We start from the raw sequence: 25591 nt of genomic DNA, 5'->3' as shown, positions 1-25591 counted from the left end.
CCCCTGCCTCAACTGCCCCCCCAGAACCTCCACCCCCTATCTACGCCCCACTGGTCCTTGTTCTCCGATTACCCCCTCCCAAGACCCCTGCCCCTAACTGCCCCTTGGGACCTCAGCCCCTATCTAAGCCTCCCTTCTCCTTGTCCCCAACGGCCCCCTCCTGAGACCCCACCCAACTTACCCCCCAGGACCGCACCCCCTACCTGTCCCCTGATAAACCTCTTAGAATCCCATGCCTATCCAACTGCTGCCTGTCCCCTGACTGCCCCTTCGAACCTCTGCCCCATCCAACTCTCCCTGCTCCTTGTCCCTTGACTGCCCCCCGGAACTCCCTACCTCTTCTCCAACCCCCAAACCGCTTACTGTGCCACTCAGACCAGCATATCTGGCTCCATGCAGCTCCAGACAGTTGCTGCCATACTCCCCCATGGACCCCACAGCCCTCTCCCACCCCCAGCACCTGCCTTCCAGATTTGAACACCTCAAAATTCAGGAGTGCTCAAGCTCGGTTTGGGCAGCTTTTACTTCATTTCTCCCAAATCAGTTTCCCCTGCAAGGTGCCAACTGAAGGTGTTGGAGAACAGAGAGATCAGGTGGCCTCCTAATGCCTGGAAAAGAGACAAAGGCCGGAGGAGGGAGTGTCAGTGCCTGTGCGGACTTCTGGGAAGTGCACGGTGTGGAAGGGGATGCTGTGATGCTTTGGAACATCTCCATACAAAGCCAGTCAGGACTCTGGGGGAGCCTCCTCTCTCGGAGCATACTGTCTCCAGGGCAAGAAGCTTACACCTTCTTGGGTCTGACCTCAGAGCATTCAGCATGCCCTTCCACGTCATGCACTTTCCAAAGTGAGTCTGCCCAGGCTGGTCCTGGGGCAACCAGAGGTCGCTGCACCCCAACTCCGCAGTCAGATGTGACTCTCAGCCAGACAGTAAAACAGAAGGTTTATTAGATGACGGGAACACAGTTTAAACAGAGCTTGTTGGTACAGAAAACAGAACCCCTCTGTCAGGTCCATCTTGGGGGGTGGGGAGCCCAGAACCAAGTTCTGGGTCTCTCCCAATTTCCCCAGCCAGCTCCAAACTGACACTCCCTCCTCTGGCCTCTGTGTCTCTTCTGGACAAGGAGGCCACCTGATCTCTTTGTCCCCAACACCTTCAGTTGGCATCTTGCAGGGGAAACTGAGGCACCCACACAGTATTCAGAGAAAATATTAAGAACATTCCCACTTCATCACAACAGATGCAACAAAATATAATACTGTATATTGAAGTAGGCAAGTGCTGCTTCTGACTTTCCACTTTTAATTGACCCTTGTAATCTTGTGGCACTGACGCGTTGTAGCTTCATTTTATATCGGCTTACAGGGCGGGAGCGGGGGGGCACCACCATTTTGGGCCCCACCAAAAATTATACAAACCTGCCGCCTATGTCCACAGGCAGCAGCTAGATCACAAGTCTGTTGATGGTGCACAAGCTGGAAGAGAAGCTGGCTCCCTGGGGCATCGCTGTGTTGGCCCTGCAGCGCTAAGGGAGTGAAAGGCTGATTTTTAGGAACAGATGTAAATCGAAGTAGCTCCTCTGAAGTCAGATTGACACCATCTGAGCAGCTGGCCATTAGCCTTGCAAGCCCAGATCCTCAGAGGCATTTGGGCTCCTGGTTTCCATTGAAATCACTGGGAGTTTGAGGCCTGAACACTTCTAAGGGTCTGGGCCTCCAGTTAGCAGACAGGCCCCTGAGACACACCAGGAGTGGAGCTGTCAGGATCGGCACTTGGCCGGCCATAGTGCTCAGAAGCTGCACCCAGGTCCTGCTTTCCATAGCGCTAGGTGCTGCACAAACACACAGGAAAATGAGGCCATAGAATCCCAGAACCATCGGGTGAGAAGGGACCGCAGGGGCATCTAGTCTAACCCCTGCCAAGATGCAGGATTTGTTGTGTCTGACCCATCCCAGACAGACGGCTCCAGCCTCCTTTTGAAAACCTCCCCTGAAAGAACTTCCACAACCTCCCGCGGCATCTGTTCCTGAGATTTACTCTCAGTCGGCTCTGCTGGAGTTTGTAGCTCTCTTCTCCAAGGAGCTGACGCCCTACGTTAAGACGGTGTAACATACACTAGGAGAGAGCCCCGAACGGGGCCTTGGCTGTGCCGGTGTCCCTCCTCGGGAGGGAAGCTGTCCAAGATTAAAATAAAAGATGTCATAGAGAACAGCCTCGCGCTCGAAGCATGTTCCTTCTCTGCGTGTGGCTGGTATCCAGCCGCAGTTCGGTTCAGTCGCTGACCTGCAGACGTGTGATTTCTAGATCTCCGGGCACAGAGCAAGCTGCAAGCGGTTGAAGAAGCGATGCAGAAGCTCCAAGTCTCTCTGCAGCCTGACAACGCCTCGGACGCGTCAGCAAAGGGATCAGACAGTAAGTCGCAGGACGAGGGTCTTAGGCATCAGGGTGGGTCAGTTCCCCTCCCTTGGCCTGGATGCTGAGCACTCTCCTGCCTACAGGGATGGTGGGTGCCTGGCATCCTCCTGCTCCCCTCCATACACTTCCCTGCCAGGTGGTCCCGTCCCCCATCTAACGAGCTGCTGCTCTGCATCTTCCTCTGCCAGCGGAGGCTCTGTTCCCAGGGAGGGGTGGCTGCTCCAGGTTCCCTCCTAGCCAGAGGTGAAAGTAAGCCGCTCCGGTCCGGTCCGGCGTATCGGCAAGAGCCAGTACACCGTGCTGAACTGCACCAGCTTCCACGGCGGTGATTGAAAGGACTCTGGACTGCCCACGACTGCGACTCCCGGGGGCTGCGCTGGGGCCAGGATTTAAAGGGCTCGGGGATCCCCTAAGGGGCAGGAGCAATAGGGTCTTTAAATTCGTGCGCAGCCCCGCAAAGCTCAGGGTTTCCCCCGGTAGCCAGAGCCCCAGGGGGCTCCCAGCCACCTCTTCAGCTGGGAGCCCCTGGTAAATCAGTACCGGTAAGTCCTGTAAGTTACTTTCACCCCTGCTCCTAGCTCCCTTCCTGGCAGTGGCAGACTGGCTGCATCTGCCCCATGCTCCTGCGCAGGATGCCTAGTGGTCACCATCTTCCGTCCTTTCACTCTTGCTCCCTTCGCTCCATAGTTTTCACCTTGGCCCCTGTATTGTCAGGGTTGCATTGGCGGGAAAGACGGATGCAGCTCATGAGACACACAGGGGCCGAATTCAGACCCTGGTGTAAGCAGGACGTCAGTGGAGCTGCACTCGTGGGTCTCCATTTGCCCCCCAGTCCCGGAGCCCTCCCTGTGCAGCTCCAATAATTTGGGTACCTGCCACAGTCCCATTGCTGGAGGCAGAGCGCCCCCTTGTGGCCACGTCTCACAACGGTCTGTCTGTCTGGCACAGGGCTGCACATACAAACCCGTCCATGGATCAGGTTATTCAGCGTCCAGTCAGAAAATGGGCCTGAACTAAACCCCGGCACAGAACTCGCCTGAACGCTGGGCTGTTCAAAATCCCGGCCTGGAGCCCGGGGCCAGGGCTCGGGGCCATGAATGTTCTTGCAGCCCCAGCTCTGCCCCATGCTGCAGGGGACCCGCTCACAGCTCACAAGGGGGGAGCGATTGGTAAGAGGAGGCTGGGGAGATTGGGGGCACAGGGCTAGAATTCAGGAGAGCTGGGGTCAATTCCCAGCTCTGCTGCAAACTTCCTGTGTGATCTTGGGCACCTCTCCCTGCACCTCAGTTCCCCAGCAGGAAAATCAGCCTTTATTTCTCCCACCTCGCGTCTATTTTGGCTGTGAGCTGTTGAGAGCAGGGACTGTCCCCTCCTGTCCGTACAGCGCCTGGCACACAGGGGCCGGCAGGTGCTGCTCTACTGCACGTGCTGATAATCAAGTGTTCTGCATCTCCACTGACGTCGCTGTGACTTTCTACTAGCTCTGCAGCTATTGGATGAAGCGCAGGCAGGAGTCCGGCTGCTGAAAGCCCAGCTGGGTAACGTCAGTGCAGCGTATGGAGAAATCCAGATCCGGCTGGACAACGCCAGTGCAGCGCGAGCAGCAGTGCAAGGTCGCTGCAGTAAGTACTAGCTGCAGTGCTGGCTGGTGCCGTTTCTGCTGGTGCTGAGGATGAACGGAGGATTTCAGGCTCCCAGGCTGACAACGCAGCAACTTTCTCCAGCACCGAGTTCTCTTCCATTAAAAATCACCGGTGGCTGAACCTGTGCCCACACCGTGGTGATTGGTGTGGAGTTAAATTACACCCTAGGCCTCGTTAGCCTAATGGGAGCACCCAGCTATCAGCTCTTCTTAGATTTCAGCATATGGGGCGTAGCTTTCAGAACCATCCCTGAGCCAGTGCCCCCTGCAGGGGTGTTGGGGGAGATGCCAAAGTGCAAAAGACCCCGGGCCGCCTGGGGGTGGGGTGGGGGCAAGTGGGGCTTCTTCTGCTCCGGGTCTTCGGCAGTAATTCGGCGATGGGGGACCCCCGCCACCAAAGACCCCAGGTCCCCTGAATCCTCTGGGCGGCCCTGAAATGACCCGAGACCTTCATCACTGAAAATATTTGATGCAGAACCAGGGGATGTTCCACTTTGGGCAGCTACATTCACCCCACCTGAATTCTCCCTCCCAGCTCAGCTGAACAGTGATTCTCCCCTTTCCCATTACAGCCGTGCTGCTCTGCACTGGGACCAGCGCCCATGCTCCAGCCCAGATGCAGCTGCATTTCACTGCCTGGAGAGTGACCTCATGGTGTCTGCTTTCTGCAGCGCTCTGTGGGATCCATCATGTGGCCATGAAAGATACTTATTGTGATGCTGGAGAATCAGGATTCAGAAGCTCCCTGGGCTGGGGGCAGCTGAAGGGCAGGGAAAATGCAGCACTAGAAACCCTGAGCTCCCTGCATGTGTCCCTGTGACTTTAGCCCGGGCGTCTCACCTCAGTCTCTGCTCCTAGGTGACATGCTGACAAAGCTCCCCAGGGGCTGGAGGTTTTACGGTGGGAACCTCTATTACTTTTCACACGAAAGGAAGTCGTGGGATGAGGCCGAGCGGTTCTGTGTGTCTCAGGACTCGCACCTGACCTCTGTCTCCTCCCAGGTGGAACAGGTGAGTGCAGGAAGCTCCTAGGGGCTTGGATAATGGGTAAGTGCCTTGTTTCACACCAGAAGGAGGTAGAAGGTGGCAGCTGATGTTGGAAACCATCGGAGAGGATGCCAAGCCTTGGTACCTGACTCAAGGGATTCACTCATCAGTAGAGATGGGGCAGAGGAACAGAGCCAGGATCTGGACTTCCCAGAGTCTGGGGTGCCGGGGGAGGGGGATTTGGGGTCAGGCTCATTTCTGATTTTCCCTACTTCCAATGTAGCATTTCCTGCAAACCCAATGGCCTTTCCCAGTGAGGACCCCTTTGATCCCTCTCCCCAGGCCTGAGCTCCTGCTGGACAATCTAGAAGCCTGTATCTGGAAGGCTTGTGTGCAAGGGGCCATGCACCTCTCAGAGAATCCTCTCTCCCCACGTGCCCACTGCAGCCCTCGCCCCAGGCCTCTGCGGCACGTTCGGAGGAGGAAAATCCCACCCTCCGGCAGGGCCAGACTTTGCACCCAGTTCTCTGCTCCGAGCTTTGCCTCCTGCAAGGGCAGGGGGCTGGTGTGAACTCTGAGGTGCCCGTCAGTACCTGCCGCAGCCCAGCTCTGAGGGGGCCGTGGGGGGAGTGTTCTGAGACAGGTCCCTGCTGTTAGCCCCAGGCAGATACAGATGCAGACGCAGACACAGAGCTGCTCCAGGGCTCCCTCAGGGTCTCCCAGCTAGTCACTGTCAGCGTTGGGGGCAGGACACCGCGTCTCCCGCTGCCCAGTGCCCTGCTCACACCACCAGACGCCCTTTCCTCTCCCCCAAAATCTGTTCAGCCCAGGCAGCTGCGGCTGCATCCTGCAGCCTCTCTTGGGTGACCTGCACATGCTGCAAACTGTGTTGTGCAGGAGTTTCTCTCCAACGAGACCCAGGGACAAGATCACTGGATTGGACTCACCGACCGGTAGACAGAAGGCAGCTGGCGCTGGGTGGACGGCACAGAATACAGAGCAGACGCAAGCAGGGGGTGAGTAAAGCTTGAGAGACGTGATTATTTATTACACGATTGGTCACAAGCTCTTTCGGGCAGCATCTGTATGGCCCCTGGTGTCTATGCAGCACCTGGTACAGTGGGCCCAATCCTGAGGGAGGCCCCCGGGCGCTGCCACGACAGCAGTGAATCCTCTCAGGAATTTCTACTAATGCCCCTTTGCTTAGAGCAGGAGCCTCAACACGGAGTGTGTGTTCAGTGCCCACTGAGACCCAGGCCAGAGCCTCCCCTGGGTAACTCGGCATTGACTTGAATGAACCACAGGGATTTACACCAGCTGAGGATCTGGCCCCAAGTCGACTCAGTGCAGCCAGGGGAGTCTGGAGTGAGCGGCAGGTTCCCGCTCTCCTTGGGATTGCGCTGCGCTCTCCCCTCGGTCAGGCTGGGCACGGGGAGGCTGTGGGGCCGGGGGCATGGCCGGAGCCAGCTGCAGTCGGTGCAGTGACCTCAGGGGGCTGTGGGCGGGGCCCATAAGCAGGGCCAGGGAGAAGTTAATGACTGGCCCCCGCTTCCCTCTCTTCCCGTTCCTGCGTTCCCATCCCGGGGGTGCCTGGGACGTGCTGTGCCACCTGCTCTGGTTCTGGGCACTGAGATCCGAGTTGCTGCTGCTCAGCATTTGGAGCCACACACTGACTTTGGCTCTTTGCTGGCCTGTCAGGCGCAGGGCAGGTGCTACCCCCGGCTGTCAGAAGCCCTTCGTTACCATGGCCACAAGAGCTGTGGAGAACTCTGAGGGGTGGCCGGGGGGTGCATCGCTTCACCGCGTCATTGCTGGGTGTCTTGGTGCCCTGCCAGCAACAGAGTCCACAGAGCAGAACTGAGCTCAGGAATTGGCTGTGGTTCTCCACTGAGACATTAACACTCTGATCCGTAGGTTCTGGGTGCACGATCAGCCAGACAACTGGCATGAGGGGATTCGAGGCAGAGAAGACTGTGTTCACATCCATCCAATCAACCGGAATTTGTGGAATGATGCCAACTGCACTCTGCCTTTCAGGTGGATTTGTAAGCAGGCCCATGGACCAGCTGGGCTGTGACATGCAGGTCCCAGCACCTCACAAAGCGCCTTAATTTCCAAGCTAGAATATTTCCCAGCCACCCGCTGGTGAGGAGCTCAGTTTGACAGCAGCCTGTCTGGCAAGAGATCACTTATCAATGGTTGTGAAACCCTCATTTCTCTGTGTTTTATTTTTTTGGCCCCCCACTTTCCTATTGTTAATCTGTCTGGTTCTCTAACTGTTTCTCTCTGCTGTGTAATTAATTTTGGTAGGTGTCAGTTAATTAGGGTAGTGGGATATAATTGGTTAGAGAATTATGTTCTAATATGTTAGGATTGGTTAGATAGATTTCAGTAAAATGATTGGTTAAGGTATAGCTGAGAATATTACTATATAAACTGGGGTCGAACAGGAAGTAGGCAGGGAAACTGGAATCAAGTTTGCTGGACATTGACCCCAATAAACATCGCACTGTCTGCACTTCGGACTTCTGGTCTTTTGCCGCTTGCTGTCTGCGTGACAAGAACCAGGGAAGTGGGCGGGTGGAGGGAAAGCCCTCTAACACTGCCCATAAACTAGGTGAATAGACCGAAGGCCATTAACAGCATCCCCATTTTTTTTTTTATGTTGCAATATCATAACACACTTCTACAGGTTGCAACCCTAACCGCCGGCGGTAGTTAGATGGGGGAGAACGGAACTGGGTTTCTACTCTTAGGCTCTGATTTGCGTCTCAGGTACGTACGTTTTCAAAGAACTGGCCCAGTTCCAAAGCGGTTATGACTGTGTCTTGACAGCAGAGGGAGTCTCCTGCGTTCCTTGGAATGTTTCTTGAGGATTTGCTCAGAGCAGCAGCAATAATTGCCTTTCTTTGGGACATGGGGGGAGGGGGGAGGGCTAGTTTCCAAAAAGGGCCAGGAATTAAATTGGAAATGGGTTGTATTTTGAGGGACTTTCTGTGCTAGAAAGTAGATTCTACTGCACCCAGGTAGAAACTGTAGTAAGATGAGGCCCTGGAACATAAACTCTTGCATCAGAGGCCCGGTATGAGGCCTAAAGCCTGAACTAAAGGAAGGATCAAGACTCTGCTCACATAAAGCGGAGTTAAGCTGTGAGCCAGAGGCAGGCCCTGCTCGCAGGAGCCGGCAAGGAAAGGGCTGATGCCGCAAGAAGATACGTACCTAAAAGGTACTGAACACCAGAGATACAAACATATGCTGAGGGGTTCGGAGTGCAGGAGGGTCTGAAAGCTGGGGTAGGGGCCAGGGTGAGGGAGCGGGTGAGGGCTCTGGCTGGGACTCTGGGGTTGGGCCGGGGATGAGGGTTTCGGGGTGCAGGAGGGTGCTCCAGGATGGGGCTGAGGAGTTCGGAATGTGGGAGGGGATCAGGGATGAGGCAGGGGGGTGGGAAGGGGTGGAGGGCGAGCTCCAGACAGGAGTTTGGATGCGGGAGTGGGATCAGGGCTGGGGCGGGGTGTTGGAGCATGTGAGGGAGTGCGGGGTGCAGGCTCCCTGTGGTACTCACCTCAGGCGGCTCCCAGGAAGTGGCCAGCATGTCCTTTTGGCTCCTAGGCAGAGGCGCAGCCAGGGGGCTATGCATGCTGCCCCCACCCAGAGGCCCCGCCACCGCAGCTCCCATTCAAAGGTGCTGGACCTAGAGGTGTGTGTGTGTGGGGGGGGGTGCTGCATCACCCCCTGACTTCAAGTGGCTTCCATTATGTACAGGGTTTGCCGTTTGGTTCAATGACTGTCAGCACCCCTGCTCCCATTGGCCTTTGTTCCCAGCCAATGGGTGCTGCGGAGCTGGCGCTCAGGGTGAGGGCAGTGCATGGATCCTCCATGGCTTCCCCTAGGCCTAGGATCTGGAGGGACATGATGGCCGCTTCCCAGGAACCGCGTGGAGCCAGGTACGGAGCCTGCCAACTCTGCGCCAACCGGACTTTTAACCGCCCAGTCAGTGGTGCTGACCGGAGCCACCAGGGTCCCTTTGCAACTGGGTGTTCTGGTCAGAAACTGGACACCTGGCAACCCTGACTGCGGCCCCACAACCGTTTTCTCCTTTCTGGCCAACCCCGCACAGTGGCCCCAAGACCGGAGAAGCTCTGTACCTTCGCCACGGTCCTCGGGCCGCAGCAGGGAGTAAGAGCTCCCCCAGCCCTGAGGCCTCACAGGGAGCGAGCGCTTCTCCAGTTCCAGGGCCGCAGCGTGGGAGCCAGGTGGTGGGGCTTCCCCTGCTGCCTGGTGCTTCTGCTGGGGAGTGGGGTTGGGCCACTGGGGCTTCTCCCACCCCACCTGCCTGCCCGGTACTTCTGCCGGGGCTACGGTCTTCTGCCGTCCCATGGTGGATTTCTGCTGGGGGTGGGGAACCCATTTTTCCAGAGCCCCGGGGCACAGGCCCCGTCAGCCCATTGGACAATCCACCACTGCCTGAGCCCTCGGACTGGGGAGAGAGATCAAAGTGGGTCGTCACTGGGAAAGGCCATTGGGTTTGCTGGAAATGCTACATTGGAAGTAGGGGAAATCAGAAATGAGCCTGACCCCAAATCCCCCTCCCCCAGCACCCCAGACTCTGGCTCTGTTCCTCGGCCCATCTCTGCTTTTAAACTGATGGGTGAATCCTTTGGGTCAGGTTTCAAAGCTTGGCATCCTCTCCAATGGTTTGCCACAAGCCATGTCACAGATTTGCAACCTCACCTGCCACCTGCCACCTCCTTCTGGTATGAAACAAGGCACTGACCCATTATCCAAGCCCCTAGGAGCTTCCTGCACTCACCTGTTCCACCTGGGAGGAGACAGAGGTCAGGTGCGAGTCCTGAGACACACAAAACCGTTCGGCCTTGTGACGGTGCTGCCCGTGGGAGCCAGCTGAGGTCACTCAATCAGGGTGAACTGCAAACCAAACGGGGCAGACAAACCCCAAATGCTGGTGGTTATTCCAATACTTAGATTTACCAACCAGCACAAAACAGCTTCTACAGTACCTCACTGGTCACTTAGAAGTCCAAACCACGCAGTTCCCTTAAAGTGCCCAGCCTCAGGCCTCCGTCCAGACACACCTGTCAGATATGATGATGATTCCCGAGAATCTTACTTCATCATATAAAAGAAAAGGTTCTTCCAATCCCAAAGGATCAGCCACATACCCAGGTCCAATTATAACTTAGAGCTTACCCAAAATACACGCTATAGCCAATTCTTATTAACTAAGCTAAAATTTATTTAAAAAAGAAAAGAGAGAGAGTGTTGGTTAAAAGATTAATCTACAGACAGACTTGAATTCAATTCTTGAGGTTCAGATACACAGCAGAGATGAGCTTGTAGTTGCCAAAAGTCCTTTTAGAAATAGTCCATAGGTTATAGTCCAATTTCCATATTCAGGGTGGCTCTAGTCAATGACTGGGGATCTCAATCCTTATGGCTTAAGGTTTCCCCCTCTTGAAACCCAAAGCAGATCTGAGATGAAGAAGGATCGTGTCCCAGGCTTCTTATACATTTCCAGCAGCCTTTCGGCCTGAGAAAACAATAGGCTCAACTCTCCTTCTCCCAAACATCCTGGCAATTAGCACAGAGTAATTTATCCATTAAACAGTTCAGATACAGGTTAGCACAACCTTCAAAGAGACACATAGACAATAATACTATTTCACTCAAGTATCATCATAAATGTTAATATTCCTTTTTTGATCTTTGAATTAAAACTCTAGCAATGGACAAGACTTGTTTGCTGACATCACAAGACCTGAGCAAACATCTCCCCTTCTACCTCTAACAATGCAGACTTGCATTTCAAAGCTCTAGTCATTTACATACCTTCCTAACCAGTCCTCAAGGTTCACCCATGGGTCAGGTCAGTCTATGAGTTAATTAACTCTTTCTGGCCCTGTCACCTTTCAATGAGATATTATATCACACTCATAACGTCACAGGCCTCGTCCCACAACTTCCTTTCTTGTGAAAAGTAATAGAGGTTCCCACCGTAAAACCTCCAGCCCCTGGGGAGCTTTGTCAGCACATCACCTAGGAGCAGAGACTGAGGTGAGACACCCGGGCTAAAGTCACAGGGACACATGCAGGGAGCGCAGGGTTTCTAGTGCTGCATTTCCCCTGCCCTTCAGCTGCCCCCAGCCCAGGGAGCTTCTGAATCCTGATTCTCCAGCATCACAATAAGCAGCTTTTGTGGACACATGATGGATCCCATAGAGCGCTGCAGAAAGCAGACACCACGGGGTCATTCCCCCAGCACTGAAATGCAGCTGCATCTGGGCTGGAGCATGGGCACTGGTCCCAGTGCAGAGCAGCACGGCTGTAATGGGAAAGGGGAGACTCACTGTGCAGCTGAGCTGGGAGGGAGAGTTCAGGAGGGGGAATGTAGCTGCCCAAAGTGGAACATCCCCTGGTTCTGTATCAGCGTCTTTAAATGATCATAAGTGGTGAAGGTCTTGAGTCTTTTGCACTTTGGCACCTCCCACAACACGCTGCCGGGGGCACTGGCTCAGGGATGGTTCTGAAAGTAACGCCCCATACGCTGAAATGCCAGGATCACTTTCTGCCTGTGACCTGACAGGTCTGGAGCATCTAAAAGAGCTGATAGCTGGGTGCTCCCATTTTGCTAACAAGGCCTAGGGTGTAATTTAACTCCACACCGATCACCACGGTGTGGGCACAGGTGATCTTTAATGGAAGAGAACTCGGTGCTGGTGAAAGGCGCTGTGTTGTCAGCCTGGGAGCCTGAAATCCTCCGTTCATCCTCAGCACCAGGAGAAACAGATCTGGATTTCTCCATACGCTGCACTGATGTTACCCACCCGGATCTGGATTTCTCTATATGCTGCACTGATGTTACCCAGCTGGGCTTTCAGCATCTGGAGTCCTGCCTGCACTTCATCCAATAGCTGCAGACCTAGAAGAAAGTCACAGCGACGTCAGTGGAGATGCAGAACACTTGATTATCAGCACGTGCGGTAGAGCAGCATCTGCAGGCCCCTGTGTGCCAGGCGCTTTACGGACAGGAGAGGACAGTCCCTGCTCTCAACAGCTCACAGTCAGAATAGACCCGAGGTGAGAGAAATAAAGGATGATTTTACTGATGGGGAACTGAGGTGCAGGGAGAGGTGCCCAAGATCACACAGGAAGTTTGCAGCAGAGCTGGGAATTGACCCCAGCTCTCCTGAATTCTAGCCCTGTCCCCCCAATCTCCCCAGCCACCTCTTCCCAATCGCTCCCCCCTTGTGAGCTGTGAGCGGGTCCCCTGCAGCATGGGGCAGAGCTGGGGCTGCAAGAACATCCATGGCCCCGAGCCCTGGCCCCGGGCTCCAGGCCCGGATTTTGAACAGCCCAGCGTTCAGGCGAGTTCTGTGCCGGGGTTTAGTTCAGGCCCATTTTCTGACTGGACGCTGAATAACCTGATCCATGGACGGGTTTGTATGTGCAGCCCTGTGCCAGACAGACAGACAGTTGTGACATGTGGCCACAAGGGGGCGCGCTGCCTCCAGCAATGGGACTGTGGCAGGTACCCAAATTATTGGAGCTGCAGAGGGAGGGCTCAGGGACTGGGGGGCAAATGGACACCCACGAGTGCAGCTCCACTGACATCCTGCTTACAGCAGGGTCTGAATTCGGCCCTGTGTGTCTCATGAGCTGCATCCGTCTTACTCGCCAATGCAACCCTGACAATACAGGGGCCAAGGTGAAGACTATGGAGCGAAGGGAGCAACAGTGAAAGGACGGAAGATGGTGACCACTAGGCGTCCTGCGCAGGAGCATGTGGCGGATGCAGCCAGCCTGCCACTGCCAGGAAGGGAGCTAGGAGGGAGCCTGGAGCAGCCACCCGTCCCTGGGAACAGAGCCTCCGCTGGCAGAGGAAGGTGAAGAGCAGCAGCTTGTTAGACGGGGGACGGGACCACCTGGCAGGGAAGTCTATGGAGGGGAGCAGAAGGATGCCAGGCACCCACCATCCCTGTAGGCAGGAGAGTGCTCAGCTTCCAGGTCAGGGGAGGGGAACTGACCCCACCCTGATGCCTAAGACCCTCGTCCTGCGACTTACTGTCCGATCCCTTTGCTGACGCGTCCGAGGCGTTGTCAGGCTGCAGAGAGACTTGGAGCTTCTGCGCCGCTTCTTCAACCGCTTGCAGCTTGCTCTGTGCCCGGAGATCTAGAAATCACACGTCTGCAGGTCAGCGACTGAACCGAACTGCGGCTGGAGACCAGCCACGGGCAGAGAAGAAATAGGAGGGCATCAGCACCTTGGAGCAGGGAGCTACAAACTCCAGAGCCGATTGAGACGCCTCGGGAGGTTGTGGAAGCTCTTTCATGGGAGGTTTTCAATAGGAGGCTGGAGCCGTCTGTGTGGGATGTTTCAGACACAAGAAATCCTGCATCTTGGCAGGGGTTAGACTAGATGCCCCTGGGGTCCCTTCTCACCCGATGGTTCTGGGATTCTATGACCTCATTTTACTGTGTGTTTGTGCAGCACCTAGCGCTATGGAAAGAAGGACCAGGGTGCAGCTTCTGGGCACTGTGGCCATCGAAGTGCTTATTAACAATCCTGACAGCTCCACTCCTGGTGTGTCTCAGGGGCCTGTCTGCTAACTGGAGGCCCAGACCCTTAGAAGTGTTCAGGCCCCAAACTCCCAGTGATTTCTATGGAAACCAGGAGCCCAAATGCCTCTGAGGATCTGGGCTTGCAGACTAATGGCCAGCTGCTCAGACGGTGTCAATCTGACTTCAGAGGAGCTACTTCGATTTCCATCTGCAGAGCATCTGTCCCTAAAAATCAGCCTTCACTCCCCTTAGTGCTGCAGGGTCAACACAGCGATGCCCCAGGGAGACAGCTTCTCTTCCAGCTTGTGCATCATCAACAGACCTGTGATCTAAGTGCTGCCTGCAGAATCTTTCCCACAATCCATCGTACGTCTCTGGCTCCTTTCACAGCAGTAGCTGAGCAGCTCACCGCCTTTAATATATTATTTAATGTCGCACAACACTCCTGTGAAGTAGTGAAGTCTCCTCCCCTCGTTTCACAGGTAGAGAACTGAGGCAGAGACAGGTCTCATAGACCTTACAGCCAGAAGGGCCCATCATGATCATAATCTGACCTCCTGCAGGCCACAGAACATCACCCACTCACTCCTTTAATAGTCCCATAACCACTGGCTGAGTTACTGAAGTCCTCAAACCATGATCTAAAGGCTTCAATTTACAGAGAATCCACCATTTACACTAGTTCAAACCTGCAAGTGACCCATATCCCAGGCTGCAGAGGACGACAAATAACCCCAGGGTCTCGCCAATCTGATTTGGGGGAAAATTCCTTTCCGATCCCATTGAAAGGTGGATCAGCACCCAGTTAAATGGGAGACTACAACAGGCCATGCTCAAAGGTGAACTGTCAGGCTGGAGGGAGGTTACTTGTGGAGTTCCTCAGGGATCGGGCTTGGGACAAATCTTTCATTAAAGACCTTGGCACAAAAACGGGAGTGCGCTAAATGAAATGAAAGAGATGACACAAAGTTGGGAGGTATTGCCAACATGGAGGAGAAGCGGAATATCCTACGAGTAGAGCTGGACGACCTTGATACCTGGAGTAGTAGAAATGGAATGAAATTCAGTCGTGCAAAGTCATGCACGTAGGGATTAACAGCAATATTAATCCCCATCTTCTCCAAGTTGACTCATAATTTCCCATGTGGAACTGTATCAAATGCCCTGAAATCCATATAGATGAGATCTACCTCATTTCCTTTGTCTAGAAAATCAGTTATCTTCTCAAAGAAAGACAAGGCTGGTTTGGCATGATCTACCTTTTGTAAAATCGTGTTATATTTCATCCCATTTACCGTTAACCTCTGTCATAGGTCTCACCCCCACTTTGAGCTGTTGGGTTCCAATATGGGGACCTGCATGAATTCTTCTAAACTTAAATCCTAGTTTAGATCTGGTAAAAGCTGCCACCACCCAATAATGTACGTGTATTGGGACACAGTCCTTCCCCAAAATCCTTGGGGATCCCAAGAGCCCCAAATCCATGGAGTTCTTACACCTAGGAGAAATAAACCATTCCCCTGCTTCCTCCCCCTCCCTTGTCCTCGGAGAGATACTGGGATCCAACTACAGATGGATGCCTCCCTCCTCCCCTTTGGGATCCCAAGGATTTTGGGGAAGGACTGTGTCCCAATACACGTACCTTATTGGGTGGTGGCAGCTTTTACCAGATCTAAACTAGGATTTTAGTTTAGAGGGAAACCAAGGCAGGTCCCCATTTTGGAACCCAACAGCTCTAAGTGGGGGTGAGACCTATGACATGGTGGGCAGCGGTGAGAGATTTTTGTGAACCAGAGAGCCATTGCTATTCTCTTCTCCTAAAGCAGGACTGCAAGTTAGGAGGGAGAGATACCCCGAAGGCAAACAGACAAGGTTTTCTAACTGGCTTTCTTTGAAGGAGTTTTTTTTTCAGCTGGGCTAAGCTGAAGAGAGCTATTCTCTTCTTCTAGAGCAGGAAAGCAACCTGAGAGAAGAGCGGGGGGTTACAAGTATTCAGTTTCTAACTAGTATTGTTAGAAGGAATCTTCAGCAAGGTTGGCTGGAGGGAATTAAGTTTTCCAGTAGGCTTTGTTGGAAGCAGTTTTTCTTTCTGGTTGCTTGGACAAGCAGCTTGAGGAAAAGGAGGTGTAGGGTTTTCTAACAAGGCTTTTGTTAGAAGGGACACCTACTGAGAGGGTACTTAGCAGTTTGCAAGTTACCAAACCAGATTTTCTAGTTTCTTGTGAGCCAGCAAACAAACAGCACCACATTTGCAAATGAAAAGTTTTTGTTTCTTTTCTATTCAGTCTCTCCGGGAATAGAAAGGGGTAGGAATTGGGGTAACCAGTTCACTGACTGCAGAGTGGTGTGGCCGAAAGCAACACCAGCAAGCCACACAGAGAATTCACTGACTGCAGAGGGGTGTGGCCAGCACCAAAAAGCACAAAGACATGAGTACCAGTCAAACAGCTGACCACAAGAGAGAGCTGGAGAAGCAACAAGCCACAGAGGCTGACCACAGGAGGGCGTTGGAGCTCCAGAGGGAGGCCCACCAGCAGGCCCTGGGATTAGCAAGAGCTAACCCAAATGTTCCAGCCAACCCTAACAATCCTTCTCCAGGCACTGTTCCCCATCCCAAGAAATTTCCCACCTACATGGCAGGTGAGGACACTGAGGCCTTCTTAAAAATTTTAAAAGGACCTGCCATGGGTACAGCATCCCTGAAGACCAGTACAAGGACTGGTCAGGAAAGTGGACTTTTGCTGTCTATAACAATTATTCCATCCCCATGCTACTGGGGGAAGACTTGGCCAACCATGTGCAGCTGGCCAAGAGGGGGGGAGTGGTCACCCGCAGTCAGGCCAGACAAGCTTCCACTCCCATCCCTGTCCCTGAGCCGTCCACCAGGGCCCCGTCTGTGTTACCAGAGACCCAGACAGAGGTGGTGGAACCGGATCCCATGCCAACAACTACAGCAGCCATAGTACATCCAGTCCCAGGACCAGAACTGGAAGAGCAACCAGCGGCAGAACCAGCGCCAGGGGGCACCAACGAGCCTAAACTGGCAGAAGCAGCAGACAACTCTACCCAAGAGGCTCAGCCAGAGCCTGAAATATCACCTTTTGCACCAGCGGAGAGCGGTTCACAGTCAACGGAAACAACCTCATCACCTACATCGCTTCCAGAGGGACCCAGCCCAAGTCCACAGTCTACGGAGGAACTAGTGTCTCCAACCTCAAGGGAACAGTTCCAGACTAAGCAGGAAGCCGATGACAGCCTCAAGAAAGCTTGGGCGGCGGCACGGAGCAACCCACCGCCTCTCAGCTCTTCTAATCGATCCCAGTTTGTTGTAAAACAAGGACTTTTATATAACAAGATTCTTTCTGGTGGACACCAGAAAGACCAGAATCCTCAAAAACAGTTGGTAGTTCCAACTAAGTACCGGGACAAGCTCTTAAGCTTGGGCCATGACATCCCAGTGGTCATTCTGGGGTGAACAAAACCAAGAACAGGTTGGGGAAGTCCTTCCACTGGGAGGGGATGGGCAAGGACGTTGCCAAGTATGTCCAGTCAAATGGTTAAAAGGTGTTCTTATATGTCAAATATCTTGTTGTTTACATACTTAGTAGTATATGTAATAGTGCATGTGTTTTGTTAATCTGTTTATTTTAAAGTTCTAGAAGGAAATCACCTCCAGTGTGGTTCCCCCACTTTCTGCAATTTGGGGGGCGTGTCATAAATAAACAGATCAGGGTTAAGATCTCTTTTACCTGGAAAGGGTTAACAAGCTCAGTAACCTGAGAAACACCTGACCAGAGGACCAATCAAGGCACAGGATAATTTCAAATCTCTGTGGAGGGAAGCCTTTGTCTGTGTTCTTTGTTGGTTTGTTCGTGCTCTCTTTGGATCTAAGAGAGGCCAGTCATGTCTCCAAGTTCTCCTGGAGTAGTTCCTACTATCCAATAGTGAGTATTAATTAGAAAGGCGGATTAGTCTTATATTTTGATTTCTACATTTGCAATTGTGTGTTTGCTGAAGGAAATTCTTTATTTCTGTTTGCTGTTACTTTGCTTTTACTGAGAAAGAAAGGAGGGGGGGATTCTCTCCAGAGATTAATAAGTTTAGACCCTGTGTATTGTTCCATCTTGGATTACAGAGACAAGTTACTTTCTTTTTATTCTTTTAATAAATTCTTTTCTTTTCTTTGGACTTGGTTAATTCCTTCTCTTGTGGAAATTCAGGGGAAGGGGAGGGGGGAAGAGAGAGTTCCTCCTGTGTTTGATTCAAGGAGTTTGAATCAAGGTATCTCTCTCTAGGAAAAGGGAGGGGAGGAAGCAGGGGGGAATGGTTTATTTCTCCTGGGTGTAAGAACTCCATGGATTTGGGGCTTTTGGGATCCCCAAGGATTTTGGGGAAGGACTGTGTCCCAATACACGTACCTTATTGGGTGGTGGCAGCTTTTACCAGATCTAAACTAGGCTTTTAGTTTAGAGGGAAACCAAGGCAGGTCCCCATTTTGGAACCCAACAGCTCTAAGTGGGGGTGAGACCTATGACAACCTCTATGCCGCTAACTACTTTCTCCTTCCAAATTAGTTAAAAGATCTAGCATACAATTGAGGTCAGACTAAAAGGTCTGTGGTTTCCCGGATCAGTTCTTCTCTGGAGGTCCTTCCTACTCACCAACACTCAATCTAAAATAAGAACATAACATAAGAACGGCCATACTGGGTCAGACCAAAGGTCCATCTAGCCCAGTATCCTGTGTACCAACAGTGGCCAGTGCCAGGTGCCCCAGCGGGAATGGACCTAACAGGCAACGATCAAGTGATCTCTCTCCTGCCATCCATCTCCATCCTCGGAGAAACAGAGGCTAGGGACACCATTCTTACCCATCCTGGCTAATAGCCATTAATGGACTTAACCTCCATGAATTTATCCAGTTCTCTTTTAAACGCTGTTATAGTCCTAGCCTTCACAACCTCCTCAGGCAAGGAGTTCCACAAGTTGACTCTGTGCTCCGTGAAGAAGAACTTCCTTGTATTTATTTTAAACCTGCTGCCTATTAATTTCATTTGATGACCCCTAGTACTTGTATTATGGGAATAAGTAAATAACTTTTCCTTATCCACTTTCTCCACATCACTGATGATTTTATATACCTCTATCATATCCCCACTTAGTCTCCTCTTTTCCAAGCTGAAAAGTCCTAGCATCTTTAATCTTTCCCCTAATCATTTTAGTTGCCCTTCTCTGAACTTTTCTAGTGCCAGTATATCTTTTTTTGAGATGAGGAGACCACATCTGTACGCAGCATTCGAGATGTGGGCATCCCATGGATTTATATAAGGACAATAATATATTCTCTGTCTTATTCTCTATCCCCTTTTTAATGATTCCTAATGATTTTTTTGAGCACCTCTGCACAAATAGCATCACCTCTTCTTGGGATGTTTAGACTGTGGAAGGCCCTTAAGAGCCTGCAGCCTGCTTGAATCAACATTTAGAGTGAGAATCTGAAAAGCGACCCTCCCTAAATCAGGAGTGACTCTAGTGCCAGGCAGGCGTCCTGTGAGAGAGATCTGGGAGCGGGATTTCCCCCCTGCCTAAGCATTTCTTGAGAGGGAAGTTCAGGGCTTGTGAAGTCCAGGCCCAAAGGAGTGAGAAAAGGAACCTGAAACAACTTATGAAATATCAAAACAATGAGGAAGTGAAATGAGAAAATTATTCTGTGCAGGAGAAAAGTGGGGCTGACAGCAGCAGTGTGCTCAGAAGGGCCTTTCTACAGCATCCCTGTCTGATAACCCATCCCCTAATATGGCAGTTGTTTCATACTCCTAATCTCTTTTCTGAACCTTTTCCAATTCCAATATATCTTTTTTGAGATGGGGAAACCACATCTGCATGCAGTATTCAGGAGGTGGGTGTACCAGAGATTTATATAGAGGCAATAAGATATTTTCTGTTTTATTATCTGTCCCTCTTCATGATTCCCAACATTTTGTTCACTTTTTTGACTGCCGCTGCACATTCAGTGGATGTTTTCATAGAACTCTCCACAATGACTCCAAGATTCCTCTCTTGAGTGGAAACAGCTAATTTAGATTCCATCATGTTATAAGTATAGTTGGGATTATGTTTTCCAATGTGTGTTATTCTGCATTTATCAACATTGAATTTCATCTGCCATTTTATTTCGCAATCACCCAGCCAAAGCACTGAGAGGAGACTGTCTCTAGCTCCCATGTTTGTAACCTTCCCCCCTGAGCTCTGATCGGCTCCACTCTCAGTGAATGTGGAACCTGCAAACTTCCTGGAAACCTCCTGTACAGCCCCAGAGATGGCTACCGAGGCCGTGTCTACGCTACAAAGTGGCTACTGCTTGTGCCAGTGCTGCTTGTACTCACCAGGAGTGCTTGTGTAACATGCTAACCTTTGATTCCACACGTGCCCCCTCTCATCCCATGTTACCGCCGGAGCAGTGAGCAGGGTCTGTCTCTTTGGACAGCAGAACTCCCACCCGTGGATGGTCCCACGTAGGAAAAAGATGCAGATTTGGACAGTCGTGGATGCCCCAGGATAGGGCCGGCCTTCGGGGCGGGCGATGTGGGTGACTGCCCAGGGTGCCACGGTCAGGGGGAAGGTGACGTGGTCCGGAGGCAAGGAGCAGAACACAGGCCTGGCCCCCACACTGCCCCCAGCCTGCCCCTCACCGTGCTTCAGCGGGATGACGCTGGAGGCCCCACAACACAAGCGGGCCCAGGACACAGAGCAGATGCCATGGCTGGGGCGGAGCTGGGGGTATCCCAGGAGGGGAGAGGGCCCAGGCTGCCCCAGGCCCAGCCCCTCCGCTGCACGACCTCCGACAGCCAATCGCACGCGCCGCGCACGGGGATGATGCCTTTACGCTCTTGCCAGAGCCCCACCCGCAAGAGGGGGCCATGAAAGGCTGGGCCCAGGGGGCTGGAACAATGTGAATAATGGGGTGCTGAGAGCCACTGAACTGAACTGTAACCCTGCATGTGATGGAAACCGCTTCCAGCCGGGGGGTGCGGCAGCCCCCCTAGATCCAGCATCTATGGCCAGGCACTGCCGACAGAGCGCTGTCTTCCACTTCCCTCACGCCTCCTTCCCCCATCCACCCATCTCTCCCCTCCATGCCCTCCCCCATGCAACCATCTCTCATCTCCACACCTCCCACTACCCCTCCTTCCCTCATCTTTCCACCAGGCATCACTTCCCATTTCTATTTCTGGGCCAGGGCTGCTGTCAGAGGGAGGCTCTAACCCAGCAGGCTTCAGAAAGGACCCACAGGCCAGTCATCAGGGGCTCGGCTCAGCGTGAAGGCAGGACAATGGCCAGGGACAATATCTATGAGAACATGCCGATGACGGAAGCTGCTCCCCAGCCCAAAGGTAAGCACAAGAGGCTGCACCGGACCCTGGACTCCCGCTGGCCTCTCCTTGGCTTTGTGGTCTCTGCAGAGCGTCCTGGGCAGCGACCGCTTGCTCCACTGACCACGTCCCCAGAGCTCAGCCTTGTGCTGGCCAGACAGCACCACGGGCAGTGGGCGAGGGTGCTCGGTCAGTGCTTCCCAGTGCGTTCTCTCCCCTGCCAGTCCCCAACGGGAGAAGGGCACAGGGGGAGAGATGGGAGTCCCTGCCCAGCATCCCAGCCTCCTGCCGGGCAGCGCAGTGCCATGGGCTGGCCATAAAAGCCAGCCAGGCTCCCCCTCCCCAGCTCACTGCCACCATCAGCCTGTCCCAGGAGGAGATCACCAGGGTCGAATCCTCACAGCCCCCATCTCTGGGGACCAGCTCCCTCTCATCCCCCCATTTCACAGTGACACCTCCTTTCCTTACCCTCTGCCCCTTCCCTGCCCGAGCACACGCATCTAACCGTGAGCAGGGGCAGGGAGACGTAGCTGTGTTAGCAGAGAAGGGTTGTCCCCAGGGCTTGGGGATGGGGGGGGAAGGGAACTTGTTCCTCTAGGACAAGAAGCAAATGGAGTTGGAAGTTCTGAGATAAGGGCCAGGCTGTTTTCCTAAAGCTCCCAGCACAAGGGGCCCCTCTCAGGGCTTTGGCTGAGTGACTGGGCAACAAAATGGCAGATGAAACTCAGTGTAGATTAATGCAAAGTGATGCACCTTGGAAAACATAATCCCAACTGTAACTGTTGTGGCAAAGTTCCTCCTCTCCTCTAGTAGGTCCTGCGCTTATTGGCAGATTTCTTCCCCTTAGTGGTTTTCCCCTTGGATGAAACCCACAGTCTGGATCAACTACTCCTATGTCTGATTAGGAGTAGCGGGGCTAGGGGGGAACCCGGGCCCGCCCTCTACTCCAGGTTCCAGCCCAGGGCCCTGTGAATTGCAGCAGTCTCTATAGTGCTACTTGTAACCGCTGCTTGACCACTACAGCTCCCTGGGCTACTTCCCCATAGCCTCCTTCAAACACCTTCTTTATCCTCACCACAGGATCCTCCTGGTGTCTGATGCTGCTTGATTGTGTGGTGTTTTCCTCAATCCTCCAGTAGTACCCCCTCTCAGTTCTTAGTTCCTTGTGTCTCTTGCTCCCAGCTCCTCATGCACACTTCTTTCCTCTGGCTCCTCCTCCCTAGACTGGAGTGAGCGCCCCTTTTTATACCAGGTGCCTTGATTAGCCTGTCCTGATTGGCTGCAGGTGTTCCAATCAATGTAGCTCTCTCCGGTGCCTTCTAGAAAGTTCTTAATTGGCCCCAGGTGCCTTGATTAGCCTGTCCTGATTGGCTGCAGGTGCTCCAATCAATGTAGCTCTCTCCGGTGCCTTCTAGAAAGTTCTTAATTGGCCCCAAGTGCCTTGATTAGCCTGGAGCAACTGCCATTTTGGTTCCCATGGTACTAGGGATTTGCTTAGCCTGGAGCTAACATACCTGCTCCTCAGTACTTTCCTGTAGCCATCCGGTCGTGCTCCATCACACTATACAATGATGGGGTCTAACTTAGCTGTTTCCACTCAAGAGAGGGATCTTGGAGTCACTGTGGATAGTTCTATGAAAACATCCACTCAATGTGCAGCGGCAGTCAAAAAAAGCCAACAGAATGTTGGGAATAATTAAGAAAGGGACAGATAATAAAACAGAAAATATCATGTTGCCTCTATATAAAGGCATAGTATACCTACATCTTGAATACTGCGTGCACAAGTGGTCGCTCCATCTCAAAAAAGATATATTGGAATTGGAAAAGTTTCAGAAAAGGGCAAAACAAACAAAAGGAAGTATTTCTTCACTCAACACACAGTCTGTCTGTGGAACTCCTTGTCAGAGGATGTTCTGAAGGCCAAGACTATAACAGACTACAAAAAAGACCTAGATAAGTTCATGGCCAATAGGTCCATCAATGGCTATTAGCCAGGAAGGACAGGGATGGTATCTCTAGACTCTGTTTGCCAGAAGCTGGGAATGCGTGACAGGGGCTGGATCACTTGATGATTCCCTGTTCTGTTCATTCCCTCTGGGGCACCTGGCACTGGCCACTGTTGGCAGACAGGACACTGGGCTGGATGGACCTTTGGTCTGACCCAGTCTGGCCGTTTTTATGTTCTTACGTTTGGTTGTGCAGGTGTCAGCTGAACAAGGGCCTGCTCTGGGGGTTGTTTATCCCCTTTGGTTTCAGTGCAATCCAGATGCCGTGTGGCAGCTGTTCTGGATTTGAACACATGAAAGACGCCCAGGAAGGGTCAGGAGACAGGCAGGGAGACGGGGCTGACGGAAGTGGAGGGTGCGGCCGTAGGCACCGAGCTCAGCTAGGCTCTCTGCAGCAACAAAGGAAAACACAAGGGAAATGTAGCCTGTGCTGGGTGACAGAGAAGCTCCTCCCAGAATCTGTTTCAGGAAAGGCTGAGAACTGTAAACTCAGTACATTAGCAAGAGGCAGCTTCACCCTTTGGTTAGAGTGAGAGAAGCCACTTCTGCAATTTAAGGGGATTATCTGGGCATCTGAGTGTTGTCTGCTGGTTCCAGGAACCACACCCCATGGGGGAGCGGCGCGAGCTAATGGCTGAGGCCCAGATCAGACAGGGAGGGGGTGCATCAGGCTGAGACTTTCAGGGAGAGGAGAATCTGACAGTCTTGTGTCTCCAAGCAGCTGCCGTTCACCTTGAGGAGACCAAATCCAGAGCACACCGAGCACACTTACTTCTGTCTACACATAGATCCTGGCTCGAATACAGCTCTAGTCTTCTCCCTTTAATGTGCAGGGGAGACACAGTCTTCTGGCTTTGCCCTATGATTCGCCCCTTGGCTGCCTTGCAGGGAGGAGACCAGCATCCTGGGGATGGGTTATCAGACAGGGATGCTGTAGAAAGGCCCTTCTGAGCACACTGCTGCTGTCAGCCCCACTTTTCTCCTGCAAAGAATCATTTCCCCTCATTTCACTGCCTTGTTGTATTCATATTTCATAACTTGTTTCAGGTTCCTTTTCTCAATACTCCTTTCGGCCTGGACTTCACAATCCCTGAACTTTCCTCTCAAGAAATGCTTAGGGAGAGGGGAAATCCTGCTCCCAGATCTCTCTCACAGGACGCCTGCCTGGCACTAGAGTCACTCCTGATTTAGGGAGGGTCGCTTTTCACATTCGAGTTCTGGTCGGTTCTGACCTTATTTGGCCTGATTCCGCTGTTGCTGTTAACCACAATGAGGGAATAGGAGGCTGAGCAGGTATTAGATTTGGGGGATGTAGTTTCCTTGGTCAGTGGCATTTGAGCTGTAACTTTCCATGGATACGTTTCTTCTTCTCCTTCAAGGAAACCGTTCCAAGACATCAGTCCCTTGGCGGCACAGGGTGCAGGGCATCGTCACTCCAGTCCTTCTCCTCCTGAGTCTGGCCCTAGCCACGTCCCTCCTTGCTGTGACGCTTCTATGTAAGTTCAACTGCAGCTCCACGCCCAACGTTTGCCAACTTCCATACAGGCCAGCTGGCTCGACTGGAGGGGAGGGGCACCCCCACATTTCAGCACAAATATCGACCGGGTTTCCAGTCTGTCCCTCCAAATAAATCTCCTGCTCCAGGGAGTTTGAATGGAGCTGTAAGATCTTGCCCTGCTGGTTTGATACTAGCACAAACTTTCTAAGTCTAACGATGGCCCAGCACTGGCACAGGTCACCTGGGGAGACTGTGGAACCCCCATCATGGGAGGTTTTTAAGAACAGGTTAGACAACACCTCTGCCCAGCGACCCCCGCGCCCAGCCCAGGGCCACCATGCACTCCCCACCCCAGCAGAGTTACCTGCGGGGGGCTCTGTCCTTCTCCTGCTGCGCCTCCCCCCAGCACATTCGGCCGATCTCCCTGGCAGCCGGGCCCGGGCGAGGAGCAGGAGGGAGCCGCCTCTCATGCGACTGAAGCTGGCCGCTCCAGGTCACTGCTCTGTGCAGTGCAGCAGCTCCCTGAGAGCCTGGCTGGGGGCGCAGGGCCAGGATGCCCCCACCAGGGCCCTTCTGCTGGGGATAGGGGATGAATGAGCCGGAAACGTGCCGGGGGGTCAGTGGACTCCAGCTTGCTCGACCCCTGTCCCTGGTAGCCTGGCCTTGATGGGGTAGCTCCCGCCACCTCCCCACCAGGCTCTCTCAGGCTGCCACTGCGCTGCACAGAGCAGAGACCCTGAGCGGCCGACATGAGAAGTGGCTGGTCCTGCCCCCTCCACTCCCTGCCCGGGCCCGGCTGCCAGGGATGGGGCCGAGTGTGCCAGGGGTCAGCGTCAGCGAGAGAAGGACACAGGCCCTCTTCCTCCTCTCCCCGCTGGCATGCCAAGCAGAAATCAGGGGGGCGCTTCACCCTGCACACACCCCCTATGCGTCGCCTCTGGCGATTGGGTACTTGAGAGTTTGCTGGTTTGCGGTGTTCAGTTGCAGAGGCTGGTATGGGCCGTGCGCTGAGAGATGCAGAGCCTGTGATCACATCAGATCAGGCGAGGGGCTTCCCTGGTTAGGGGGCCTACAAAGGCAGCCAAGCCGTGGG

At 53.3% G+C, this 25591-nt stretch overlaps 1 protein-coding gene across 4 annotated transcripts in view; it reads left to right on the top strand.

The window, feature by feature from the left end:
- Positions 1-25591, top strand: part of LOC120393924 (C-type lectin domain family 4 member F-like) — an 83273-nt gene that overhangs the window by 5486 nt on the left and 52196 nt on the right. For 3 of the 4 annotated variants that reach the window (XM_039518382.1, XM_039518383.1, XM_039518381.1), the window contains exons 3-4: positions 2304-2411; positions 3896-4036. In XM_039518382.1, the coding sequence (XP_039374316.1) occupies positions 2304-2411; positions 3896-4036 (249 nt within the window). Of the gene's footprint in view, positions 1-2303; positions 2412-3895; positions 4037-20858; positions 21013-24379; positions 24497-25591 lie in introns of those variants that run through there. The other variant, XM_039518384.1, reaches the window with a different exon arrangement.

The sequence above is a fragment of the Mauremys reevesii genome, unplaced genomic scaffold (assembly GCF_016161935.1).
Source record: "Mauremys reevesii isolate NIE-2019 unplaced genomic scaffold, ASM1616193v1 Contig38, whole genome shotgun sequence".
Classification (NCBI taxonomy): Eukaryota; Metazoa; Chordata; order Testudines; family Geoemydidae; genus Mauremys; species Mauremys reevesii.
The sequence above is the reverse complement of the archived record's forward strand: the minus strand, read 5'-3'. Positions and strand labels throughout refer to the sequence as shown.